This window comes from Perognathus longimembris, chromosome 14 (assembly GCF_023159225.1).
Source record: "Perognathus longimembris pacificus isolate PPM17 chromosome 14, ASM2315922v1, whole genome shotgun sequence".
NCBI lineage: Eukaryota > Metazoa > Chordata > Mammalia > Rodentia > Heteromyidae > Perognathus > Perognathus longimembris.
The window spans coordinates 56,699,018-56,711,760 of NC_063174.1; the positions used below are offsets into that span (position 1 = coordinate 56,699,018).

A 12,743-nucleotide genomic window follows, 5' to 3' on the forward strand; every position below is an offset into this window, starting at 1 on the left:
ATCACTGTGAATGGCAGAGCAGATCCTGCTGGAGTTCCGGCCCTCCAACCAAAGCCAGCCGTCCCCTCCCAACGCCACCTCCTGTGACAATGCTCAGGACGCCTGGGACCTGCTGCACAGAGTGCTACCAACATTCATCATCACAGTCTGTTTCTTCGGCCTCCTGGGAAACCTCCTCGTCCTGTCCTTCCTCCTCCTGCCCCGGCGGCGACTGAATGTGGCAGAAATCTACCTGGCCAACCTGGCAGCTTCTGATCTGGTGTTTGTCTTGGGCTTGCCCTTCTGGGCCGAGAATGTCTGGAACCAGTTCCACTGGCCCTTTGGAGGCCTCCTCTGCCGCACCGTCAACGGGGTCATCAAAGCCAACCTGTTCATCAGCATCTTCCTGGTGGTGGCCATCAGCCAGGACCGCTACCGGGCACTGGTACACCCCATGGCCAGCCGGAGGTGGCGGCGGCGCCGGCGGGCCCAGGCCACCTGCTTGCTCATCTGGGCGGCCGGGGCCCTCCTGAGCACGCCCACCTTCCTGCTGCGCTCCGTCCAAGCGCTCCCCGACCTGAACATCTCTGCCTGCATCCTGCTCTTTCCCCATGGGGCCTGGCACTTTGCGAGGGTTGTGGAGTTAAACGTGCTGGGTTTCCTCCTGCCACTAGCGGCCATCATCTTCTTCAACTACCACATCCTGGCCTCCCTGCGAGGGCGGGCGGAGGCCAGCAGGACCCGATGTGGGGGCCCCCGAGGAAGCAAGACCACGGTGCTGATCCTCACGCTGGTGGCTGCCTTCCTGCTCTGCTGGGCCCCCTATCATGTCTTTGCCTTCCTCGAATTCTTGGTCCGGTTGCAAGCTCTCCAGGGCTGCTTCTGGGAGGAGGTCACCGACCTGGGCCTGCAGCTGGCCAACTTCTTTGCTTTCATCAACAGCTGCCTGAATCCGGTGATTTATGTCTTCGTGGGTCGGCTCTTCAGGACCAAAGTCTGGGAGCTTTATAAACAGTGCACACCTAGAAGTCTCATGCCAATGTCCTCATCCCATCGGAAAGAAATCTTCCAAATGTTCTGACAAAATTGAAATTGTAATGAACCCAGGTGCCTGGCTTCCTTACCAGACATTTCTGACATCATAAAGACCACCCATGGTAAGCTGAGTAATGACCTCCAGGGAGACCCAGGACCCAGGCTCTGAGTCTGTGAATGTTAGTTTTTCGGGCAGCTGGGACCTTTCAGCAGTGATTAAACTAAGGATCTCGCGTTTAGGGAGCTGAGCATATTCTGACCAGGGTGGCCCAGGTGTAACCACACGAGTCCTTATAAAGAATGGGAGGGTCAGAGTGAGGGGTGTGAAGACAGAAGTAGAGACTCTAAGGAAGAGACCACAAGGACTGAGGGTGTGGCTCTAGTGGTAGAGCCACACGCGTGCACACACGCGCGCGCGCACACACACACACACACACACACACGAATGAAACCGCCATGAGCCAAGGACTGCAAGCACCTGCTGGAGGCTGGAAAGGGCAAAGATTTCCCCTCGCTTTCCCAGAGTCTCCAGCAAGACTCCATCATGCCAACACCGTCAGCTCTGACCTCCAGAACTGGAAGAGAATAAACTTTGGTTGTTCTGATTTACCGAGTTTGTAGTCATTGGTTATAGCAGCACATGGAAATGAATATAGGTCCAAATAGAAATTATGTTCATAAGGAAGTTTCCTAGATCTACATAATTATGAATAAGAAAACAAGAAGTTGCCCGAGTGTGTTACCCATGTAGCAGCGACCATGGGCTCAGAGGGAAAAATGGGTTCCTCCTCCAGTCATGGAGGACATGGTGAGAGGTACAATGGTGAGCTGAATTCCCGCATAGGGTGGCATCTAGAGAGTCAGAAAGAAGGGCTGGAGGGCAGCCCCAAATTCCAAGGTGGGAAGGCTTGTGAGTATAGAAAACTGGGGGTGTTGAACTCCTCCTGCCTCCAGAGATCTAGCACAAAGCCTGCTGGTGCCTCTGCCTTGGATGAGCTCGTGACACCAGGATGAAACGCGTCACACAGCCCCAGAAGCAACTGGCCAGGTGAAAGGAACATGAGAACAGAGAAGGGGTTGGAGCCTGGGTGCTGGGAGGCTCAGAGGAGCTTCTGGAGGAGGAGACCTACAGCCTCACTCCCAAAGACCAAAGACACCAGCCAGACTGAGGCAGGCAGGTTTTCGTTAGGAAGGCCAAGGTTGGAGGGTGAGGGTTAGGGTTAGGAGGGAAGGAACACATTGGTGGGTTTGTGATGGAAAGGGTAGAGCGCGCTCATTGGAAGAGCATGGTAGTGCTCTGGGGGATGGCACAGGCTCTGCCAAAACGTGAATGCATGGATTTGTGGTGCCAATACATTCTCACAATGACCAGCAGGCCCTAATAGCAGATGCTCAACTTGCCCTGGAGTTGGGTTTTTCCAGATGGACAGCCATGAGCCCCAGGGGTTGAGGATACCGTCAGACGGTGGAAGAGGACTGAAACAAAAACAAGGAAGGAAGGAAGCAAAGCAGGGGAGGGAGCCAGCTTTCCATACTTCATCATAATGCCAGAGGCAAAGGCAAGGGCGGGCAGGGGTGGGGGACAGGCCTCTCCACTGCAAACTGCCCCTTTCTTCTTCAGTCTGCAGTCTGTGGCTGATTAAACCACCCTTTCCATGGGTTGATAAAAACAATCCCACACTCAGAAAGAATGTACTGGCCTGTGAACTCCAAGAATCTGGCTGGCAGGCCTGCAATTCAAGGATACACTATCAGCACCATCTGATGTTTGACACCTAATTTATGGAAGGTAGGACATGTTCCAAAACACAGTAAGCTGCCTCACAGAGAGCAGCTGGCAAAACACGGGAAAGCTATTCCTCTTCTGCTGGGAAGGTCAGTTGCTGATTTGCAGAGGAAGAAATTCCAATGTTGGTTCAAAGGACCAGCGCTGGGGCTGGGGAGAGAAGGAAATGTCTGATTGATGGGCTCACCTGGCATTCCTCATACCTGGACCCAGGCCCCGGGCTGCACCTGCAGTGCTAATACCTGGGTAGGAAATGAGTCAGCCGCAGTATTTCCGCATCCACAGCTCCAGTGCCCATGAGACCTCCTACTTTCTCTCACGGAAGGGCCACATTGAGATGTGGCTCCTCTTTCCCAGTTCCCTATGAACTCTGGATCAGTGCTGACTCTGGGTATCACTTGGGCCCTATCTCACTCTTGCTGCTCTTGCTGCTGAGAAGGAAAAAGGCCTGCCTCCATCTCATCCATCACCACGATATTGATCCCTGGGACTGAGCAGCTCTAAGCCTTTGCAAAATCCCAGCTTGGCACACCCCAACATTGTCATGGCCAAGGCAGATTCTTCTTTGGAAAGATGAATCACACACTTGATGGGAAGCAAGTGTTGTCATCTGGAAACGACCCCAGGGCCTGGCAATCAGGTCAGGGCTGTTCCAAGCCCTTTAGTTACCAGATGAACCCCTCCCAGGCTCTGAGCTCCCTTCAGGTCTTCCCTGCTCTTCCTCTTTCCCACCAGCCCTACTGTGAGGGCCAGAAAAGGCCGAGCCAGGCTTGGGTGCCTAGCCCCCAGCCCCCTTTCTCCAGGATCTGATTTCTTTTCATTCACAGACTGCCCAGGCCCCACTCAGCCCCATGTCCAAGTAGATGTCGCTGCTGACAGCGCAGTGAGATGGACAAAAGTGCCGGGCCCTGGCATCTATCCCAGCGCTCCCACTCCCACCACCATGTGCCCAGTCAGTGTACATGCAAAAAGCAAAGGGCACATGGCTGTGGAGGGAAAAGCTGCTATCTCAACCTCCTGGTGGCCAGAGATGGAACTGCACACCAGCTGACACCATACTTACAATCACCCAACACACACACAGCAGACAGCACCTGCGCTTACCATGAAGCAACAGGATTGAAACCAAGGGGCCAAGGTAACTCTCAATGCCTTATGTTACCAAAACTGCTGTCGTTCAAAAGATGAACATTAACTCAAACTTCTCATCCCAAAAGAGCCTATCAAGGCAATTGTTGTAATGCTTTTTGTGTCTCAGGTGTGCAGACAATACGAGAAAAGGGAAACAACTGCTGTATAAAAATGAATCATTTGCAAGTTAAAAGGAGCAATGAATCAGTCATGGTGATGTGATACACACCTATAATACCAGCACAGAAAGGCAAAGAAAAGGAACAGTGGTGCCCAGCATACACCTGCAAAGGATGAGATAAAAACAAGCTGGTGCTGGGTGAGACTGGTGGGCTCACTACCTGAGAGATGGCTGAGATAAGACAGATGATAGCTGGAGGCTATGGAGATCCCTTCGTAACCCAAAGGCAGGCACATCCCAAGCTATGTAAGAAGCTAAGATTGGGAGGATCACTGTACCAAGCCAGCCTTGGCAGAAAAGACCTTAAGACTCTGCACAAAGATGGATGCAGTAGCATGCATCTGTGCTCCCAGGGACCACAGGAAACTTCCAAAGTGGTGGACTGCAATTCAGGTGCATGCCCAGGTAGGAAGCAAGACCCTAACCTAAAAATAACCAGTGAACAAAATAGGACTGGAGGTCTGGCTCAGTGATATCATGCCAATCTAGCAAGAATGGCATTCTCAGCTCAAACCCTAGTGCCACACAAAAAAATGTTGGCATATTAAGCACAGTATTATAGTTACATGAAGAGTGACTATATGTTCCAGGCAACCTAAGATTTCCTGGTAATGAAAAGTAAATCTGTTTTCATTCATGACATACTTCAATACACTAAATAATCTTTCTGACTCAAATGTTTGCATTGAACTTATTAATTTTATACCAATTGGTCTGTCCAGTTGGAACTGCAGATATATAAAAGCACATCACATCATATTCACTCAGACCCTTCGAGAAACTTGAAAATTTTACATACTTCCTCCTCAAGGGAAGGAGGGAAGTGGGATGCTTTTCATGGCTCCACACCCGAATCATACATAAAGGAAGAAAATGGAAGCAAAGTTGACTGACTTAAATCTTGCAGCTTTTTCCATGTCACATTTAATGTTAAGACAGCTGATACTTAACCCTGAAGCCACTTAGCATACAGGGGACCCTTTACTTCAAACTCCACTGCTGATGAGAACACGTGGGTGCCAAGGATCAGGGACAAAGGACACAGAAAGGAGGCCAGAGTCTCGGGCAGACAGATGCTGCAGGAGCAAACACAGCTGTTTGAACAAAGACACAAACCCCGGAACAGTTTCTAGAGGAAATGGTTACTTCAAAGTGACATACACGAGAGGCTTTCTAGTATTTTATCATCTTAGGCACACTGCTACTTGGAAAGGAGTGTTTTGTTTTTGCATGATGAAAGTTCTTATGACAAATATGTATGCTCTAAGTGGGAATCCAAACAGACCCAAACTTGAATAAAATCAAAGCCCACTGCTGTGAGGTCTGTGTTTTCTGAAAGGCAAAGTACAATGGACATTCTACTAATACGTAACAGTAATGTTGACAGACAGGAAAGGAAAAATTGGACTTCCAAATCAGCACCATTTAGGAAGTCACAACACACCCTCTGCTGCTTTTCTCTCGATAATGCGAAGTCAGTTTAACTTGTCATTAACACTGTGGGGGCTGAACCTCACTGATATCTTGCCCAGGCCTGCTTACCTGAATTGCTTGGGGGAGACTGTAAAGACTCGAAGCAGCAGTCAGTGGATACATGTGGTCTATTGCAGCCAGCAGCTTCACATCCAGCTTCAAGCCCACAGGCACAGGAACAGTTCGACGTGGATCACTGAGACCTAAAGCAGTCTCATGCAGATGGTGTACTGTGACCAGAACGCTCTTCCATGATGATGCCCACTCGGTGCAAATCTGGCAATCCAAGGGTCCCACTAACTCCTGATCATAATTATCCATGATACACAGAAATCTCAACACTTTTTAAAGAAGCAAAGGGTATTTTGGCTCTTTACCAAAAATGAATCAGCCTTTAAGATTGAATCTCTTGAGAGACACAAGGTTTCTGTCTCCACACCTTGATACAATCCATGGCAGGCACAAGAGGGTAGAACAGAGAGGGTCATGGAGTTGTATTTAAGATACATGTTTAAATGGGCTTTATAAAGTGAATTGGCTGAGAGGTCCATATGCAACTCAAACGGCAAAGAAAAGGATCATGATTTTGCCCACTTGGAATATAACTGACCTGAGTACAACTACGGAGTAGAGACTTGGCAGTTGGATTAAGTGTTTCTGTTCGATGAATCCTAACAGGTACCATGTACCATGGTAAGATCACAGGTATACTGGAGTAGGAGAACAGCTTCCGTTCCCACTTGTACCACATCCAGAAGCAGGCTGGACTGCCAAGGCAAAACAGTGTCGGGGGCTGGGGATATGGCCTAGTGGTAGTGTCGTTGCCTCACATACATGAAGCCCTGAGTTTGATTCCTCAGCACCACATATATAGAAAAAGCCAGAAGTGGCGCTGTGGCTCAAGTGGTAGAGTGCTAGCCTTGAGCAAAGAGAAGCCAGGGACAGTGCTCAGGCCCTGAGACTCAAGCCCCAGGACTGGAAAAAAAACAAAAACAAAAACAAAAAAACTGTCAGCACCTGATTCTATCTGCTTAGGCCCTACTCTATATGCAGATCCCATTTAACAGGGAATCCCGGAACAAATGGTCACTCTGAGCACTTTAATCTTTTAAGTCTCCCAGTAATAAAAAATAAAAATAAAGTATATTTAAATATTGCCTAATAAATTTTAATAAATTCTAAACATCTGGATTTGGAGATTTGTGTTGCTTCCCTATTCAAAAGGCCTAGAGAATAAAACCGCTTTTTCATTTTCCAAGCTGCAAGGAGAATAGCGAATGCACCTTGTTGCTACCCCCAGACACACTTTAGAATGAGAGGTTCCATCCACTGTGTTTAACTGGGGAATGATATGAAGCACCACAATTCTTTCTGCTGGACCACTCCCCAGGCAGAGGCATGTATGCTAATGACCGAATGGAACCAGAGTCAGCCAGGAGAAAGAGTCTTTGGGTGGCTCACAGAACTACATCTATAAACATGCCCTAAGGAAAGTAAAATATTCATAGAAGCATAGAATGATTTTACCTTTAAATAAAAACTTTATTCATTCCTGACAGGTTATCAAAATGTACATTGTTAACCAAGTAAAAATGGTACTTTGAATTAGCTGACTAGAGCATTATTTGGAGGATTTTTTAATTTAATTTGCAAAGAGTAACACCCACTTTCAATCTCCCTGTCCACACACTGACAACAAACTTACACTATACCTGCTTTAAAATCTAATATATCAACAATTATATGGGCCCTGGTTCACTATACAATGAGCTTTTTCACTTATACGTAAAAATAAAGGTAACTATTCCTCTTAGGTTACTTTTCCCCACAACTTTCAGACACATTTACTCTGCTTCATATTTTATAAGTGATTTTGTAAATGACATAAAGAATACAGCACATGACTTGCATTATCTGAACACACACATACACACACACGCACACACAGAGGATAAAGTGCAACACAACAGACCACGTCTGTGACATTCACTTTCTCTGTCCCCACAGGATTTGCCAGGGAATTGGGAAGGCAGTTCTCAAGGGCATGGACACACAATCCCACAGAGCACACACTATGCTTTCTCGCTGACACAGTATTGAAAATCCTATTCGCTTTGCTTCCCCTGTGGCTTTTCTTGCTGGGAGGGGAAAAGCCAGCTCCCCAGGGATACACACATGTTCCCTGGTGCTTTCAAGAGCGCACTACGGGTTTGGAGCATTCTACACTGTGAAAGGAGGTTTCCAACATCTATAAGGAGAATGACAAGCATCGGAGTAAAAGTAAGCATTCCACTTGGCAGCAAATGCTTTAAGGACCTTTGACACCAATGACTCAATGTTTCTACAGGCAAGTACCAAACTAGCCCTAAAATGTCAGGTTTTGGTTGCATGTTGTCTTGACATTAAATTACAACTAAAAGATGCTTTTGTTCCTGAGATGAACACAAAAAAATAAATGAACTTTCTCTAAAGCTGCTGGCAGGACACGGCGCCTTCCTTGCATGCTCAACCCCTTCCTGAACAGTCACGAGGAAACATCAATCTTCCCCATGGCGCCACTTCTGAGATTCATCTTGCCGAACATCTGGTCTAATTTGGTTTCTCATGCCACCTAACACATTTGATGTTGCTTCCGTGGCAACAATGAGAGGTTTCACCACTGCTGGAGGAATCTGGCGCAGGACTTCACCCACGGCACCCGTTACCCCTCTGCTCTCGTGTTCTCGAGCCGCTGTTTCATAAATGGTCTGAGCCGTGTCTGCAATTCCCTGCACAGAGGGTAGGAAGCAAGAAGAGGGTGGTAAATTACTAAAGTGTCAATTGTTCTCAACTATATGCTGTTAGTCCAATTAATCAATATCATGTCTGTCGTTTACAAAGCAAAAAAACAAAACAACAACAACAAAAAAAACCCCTACTTTTGTAATGGAAAAAAATCCTATGGGAAAGACTTAATATTGTGTTCTCACAGCAGACCAAGAGAAACCCAGGCAACGTCCACGACCCTCCCAGGAAGCCCACAGATCCGTAGTGATCCCAGAGCAGCTTCTCTCCACAGTACATCCCCTCTAACCAAGCTGGCCTAGCCAACCACTTCCTACATGGGCACACTTGCTCAAGGACACGCACCTTCCATGCAACCTAAGAAACAGCTCCACTAACCTCTAGGAAACCATGCACTTTGGTTGAAACTAGGGGCTATGGATCAAAAGAGATAACTATGGAACACTCAATTAAGATATAAATAGTCAAACAGAACACTTAATGTATTAAACAGAAAATTCTACCAGCAGGAAGCTGTTGCTTAATGATCAGAAACAAAGCTTTAGCTACATTTCCATCTTTCTTTTTAAGATACAACATTAATCATGACTTCAGCTTTGAAGCTATTGGTGTAAGTGTGGTAGGGAAGCTAAATGGTAAACTTCACATGGCTCTTGAATCTCTGCCATCCATCTAACTCAGAAATCTTCAAGGGACATAGGACACTGTTCCATTTGACAGCTCTAGTGATGAATGCAACTTAAAGGTACTCAGTTCTTGTAGAGAAATCAAAGACCTCTTTCTCACCCAGAATCTATAATTTTGACATGCTAACAAAGAATCATTGATTCCCAGAGGGGCAGGCAAAACCATCTAACACTATGGAGCAGGTACAAGCACATGGTCCAGAAAAACAACAAGGTGAGTGGTATTTGAAAACTACCTAGAGTAGCCAGTAAGAGAAATCTTGAGTACAATGAAGAAAGGCTTAGGCATTACCTTCCTCTCCACCAGCATCCAACCAACAATAAACAGAGTGTAATATAATGATCAACAAATTTAGAGATACAGGGGTAAATCCAAAATCAGCCCCACTGCCTAGCTGTGTGACCCATAAAATACTATAAACCTATGGTGTTTGTTAGCATTAAATGTAGCGGCTCATCTAATCAGCCAAATGAAGCTTAGAGGACAATCAGTGTTCTATAAGTTATTCCTAGATAGTATTTCCACTTTACAAGGACCTTACTGCCCTGAACAGAAACGCCTGACCCAGACTCAGCTAACTTTCTGTAGAAGGCCAGTCAGGTTGTAGAGATTTGTGAGCCACAGATTCTGTTCACATATCTGTTTGCTTTTTAAAATACTTTTTTTCTGATCATAAAACAACAGGTTCCTGCTTTATGTGCTCAGAATTTTCTAATTAATCCAATAAAATGTTGTTTGGCTTTTCATCTTAACTGAATGTTCCAGTTATCTTTTCTAATACCTAGCCAGTAATTTAAAACAAAGTGGTATTTTGTAAGTTGTGAAACCTATCATTAGTGCCAAGGCTTATATAAAAATAAGCAGAGACAAGATGTTAGCTACAAACTAGCCTGCCAACCCTTGACTTTAAAAATGAGCTCTCTATGAACCACCTGAGATCTTTTTCTTCATTTCTGACTTATTAATATCTAAACGAAAGATATATTTCTCATCATTTAGGAAGCTCTATTTATAAAGACACTCTAGTACTGAATCCACTGTAACCATCCCAACCCATGGTTACCATCCTCACCTCTCTGCTTTCATTTTTTTCTACTCTCAGCTTTAGAGGGAAAAACAAAAGCATTTTAGACCCAGTTCCCTGAGACCACCAAAGCTACTGCTGTCAGGTGACCTACTGGCCTAGGTCCCTTGGCCTGTTTTCAGAACATGACTGGGCAACCATCTTTAATGAGATTCTGAAGCTTAAGTGTTAGGCATAATGGCTGAAAACATCTTTGTGACCCATTATGCTGGGAAAAGCCCCTGACTACACACAGGAAGACTCAGGGGTTCACTGGTATAGCTGTCACAGAGCAGCTTAGCAATACTTAATAAATGTTGTATTTCCCAGAGTGAACACTTGCCAATTCCCTGGAAGACAGTCTAAGATGGATACTTCCAACTGCTGTGCTTTAGGGGGGTGGGGTGGGGGGGGGTAGGTGGGGGAGGACAGGGGGAAGAGGAAAGTGAGGGGGAGAAATGTCCATCAACAGTATGGTAAAGCCATGCAATGAAATACCATAAAGACATTTAAATTATACTACATGTAGACACATGAATTAATCTTGAAATAATTAAGCTGCAAAATAATACATGATACTATATTTATGTAAACTTAAAACTAAAAAAAATAAGCACTGGTATGCTTTGCTTATGAATATGTATAACAAAGCTTTTATAAAGTCAGGAACAGAAAATGTGTGCCACCCTCAGGACATAGAGGCATGGGAATGGGATGGATGGGACATTCACCAAAAGGTATTAAACAGGGGCTGGGGATATGGCCTAGTGGCAAGAGTGCCTGCCTCGGATAGACGAGGCCCTAGGTTCGATTCCCCAGCACCACATATACAGAAAACGGCCAGAAGCAGCGCTGTGGCTCAAAGTGGCAGAGTGCTAGCCTTGAGCGGGAAGAAGCCAGGGACAGTGCTCAGGCCCTGAGTCCAAGGCCCAGGACTGGCCAAAAAAAAAAAAAAAAAAGATATTAAACAAATCTGATTAAGGGCTGGGAATGTGGCCTCATGGTAGAGCGCTTGCCTCGCATACATGAAGCCTTGGGTTCAATTCCTCAGCACCACATATACAGAAAAGGCCAGAAGTGGCGCTAAGAGGCCAGGGACAGTGTTCAGGCCCTGGGTCCAAGCCCCAGGACTGGCAAAAACAACAACAACAACAACAACAACAACAACAACAAAAATCTGATTAAATAGCAAAGTAAGTAGCAAAAAGTAAATGCAGATGGCGAGTCCATAGGCCTTCCCTAGATGAAGAGATCGGTTGCAACTTTGCCTTCTTCTCTCCCTTCACACAGATGTGCCACAGGCTGCTGCTGACAACTCCTCTTTCACTCCCAGGAGTTTCCCCAAAGCCATCAAAACCACTGACTACTCTTTGGGTAGAAGCAAAGAAAGCTGCAGACGAGTTGGAGCTGCCAGCTCAAGTCTCCACATACCTCCTTCACAACACTGTAGGCCTTGGCCACACCTTCCCTCAGGTCTACTGGCTGGTGGGCTAAGCGGTGATGAGGAAATCTCTTGGCCTTCTTGGGCTCGATGGAGAGGGTACCAGGAGACACCATGTCATAAGCAGTCTCTGCTGCTGCCTGGGTCATCAGAAGGAAGAAATGAACTAGAAGACAGTCTGGAGAGTTAGGTACCAACAGTCCAACAGTGCCCTCTGACAGGAGCAAGGAAAACACATACCCCTGACAGACATTTCTAGGGTTGGAATTCTTCACGAGAGTTTACAATTTTTATTACTGGAACATGAAATTTACAACTCTAGTTTGGACTGAGATGATTTGTTTAATTAGTCCATTCTCTCTCAACTGAGAATACTCAATATTTTTATGTTGTCAATGGTAGAACAAACTTTAATACTACTACTATTTTATTGGTTATGCTATCTTAGATTTAGCTAAGAACTTTTCATATAGAGAGTTAAAATAAATCTGCTGCTAACTTAACAGTTATTATTTACCTGACATAGGCAAACAAACTTGATAATGTATTCTACTGCCTTATTCTATTAATTAGTACTAAGCAATAAAATGAGCATGAAAGCCAGGTGTGATGGTATGGTGGTATATGCCTGTAATCCCAGCACTTGCAAGAATGAAACAAAAGGACAGTGAGTTTAAGGGCAGCCTAGAGACATAGCAAGATCTTAATCTTTAAAAATTAAAAAAAGAAAGGAAATTATGTTACAAAGTAATATATCTACTTTCAACATTCTAGGCATCTTCTCAAAGAAAAATTTTAACAAAATGGCCTATCCATTTTAAAGTGGCTCCTCTTTGTGGAGATGGGGAGGTAGGTGAAAGATACCTGTATGGTTTGCACCATTCTGTTTGTGAGTTCTAGAGCAGCCATTGCTGTGGAGGTGCCAAAGGAAGCAGCACCTCTCTGGAACCCTCTGACAATGCGGCCGTCCTTCCGGTACTGTTCTATAGGTAGCCAGACCAAGTCCTTCAGTCCTTGTACTAGAACAGCCAATACAGAACTCAACATGAGCATGTGAGAATAAAATTCTGCTACCATTCCAACCCTGGAGGTTTTAACCCCAAAACTAGGGACAAAGGTTTATGTGTGTCAGTATACATGAAGGTTTTCTAGAAAAATGTTCTTCACATAGACTCTCAATGGC

General features: G+C 45.7%; 2 protein-coding genes across 2 annotated transcripts in view; one reads left to right on the forward strand and one right to left on the reverse strand.

Moving 5' to 3' along the window:
- Positions 1-1,692, forward strand: Bdkrb1 (bradykinin receptor B1). Its single transcript, XM_048362321.1, has one exon. The coding sequence runs from the start codon at positions 11-13 to the stop codon at positions 1,058-1,060; it is 1,050 nt and encodes a 349-aa protein (XP_048218278.1). The 5' UTR covers positions 1-10; the 3' UTR covers positions 1,061-1,692.
- Positions 1,693-7,106: 5,414 nt separating this feature from the next.
- Positions 7,107-12,743, reverse strand: part of Atg2b (autophagy related 2B) — a 65,844-nt gene continuing 60,207 nt past the window's right edge. The window contains exons 41-43 of the mRNA XM_048362954.1: positions 12,425-12,579; positions 11,551-11,700; positions 7,107-8,353 (exon numbers count right to left, since the gene is read on the reverse strand). Of these exons, the coding sequence (XP_048218911.1) occupies positions 8,123-8,353; positions 11,551-11,700; positions 12,425-12,579 (536 nt within the window). The 3' untranslated portion in view covers positions 7,107-8,122. The remainder of the gene's footprint in view (positions 8,354-11,550; positions 11,701-12,424; positions 12,580-12,743) is intronic.

Bases quoted from the DNA above. Each gene is read 5' to 3' on its own strand.
- Bdkrb1 (XM_048362321.1), top strand. From the start codon at position 11: ATGGCAGAGCAGATCCTGCTGGAGTTCCGGCCCTCCAACCAAAGCCAG.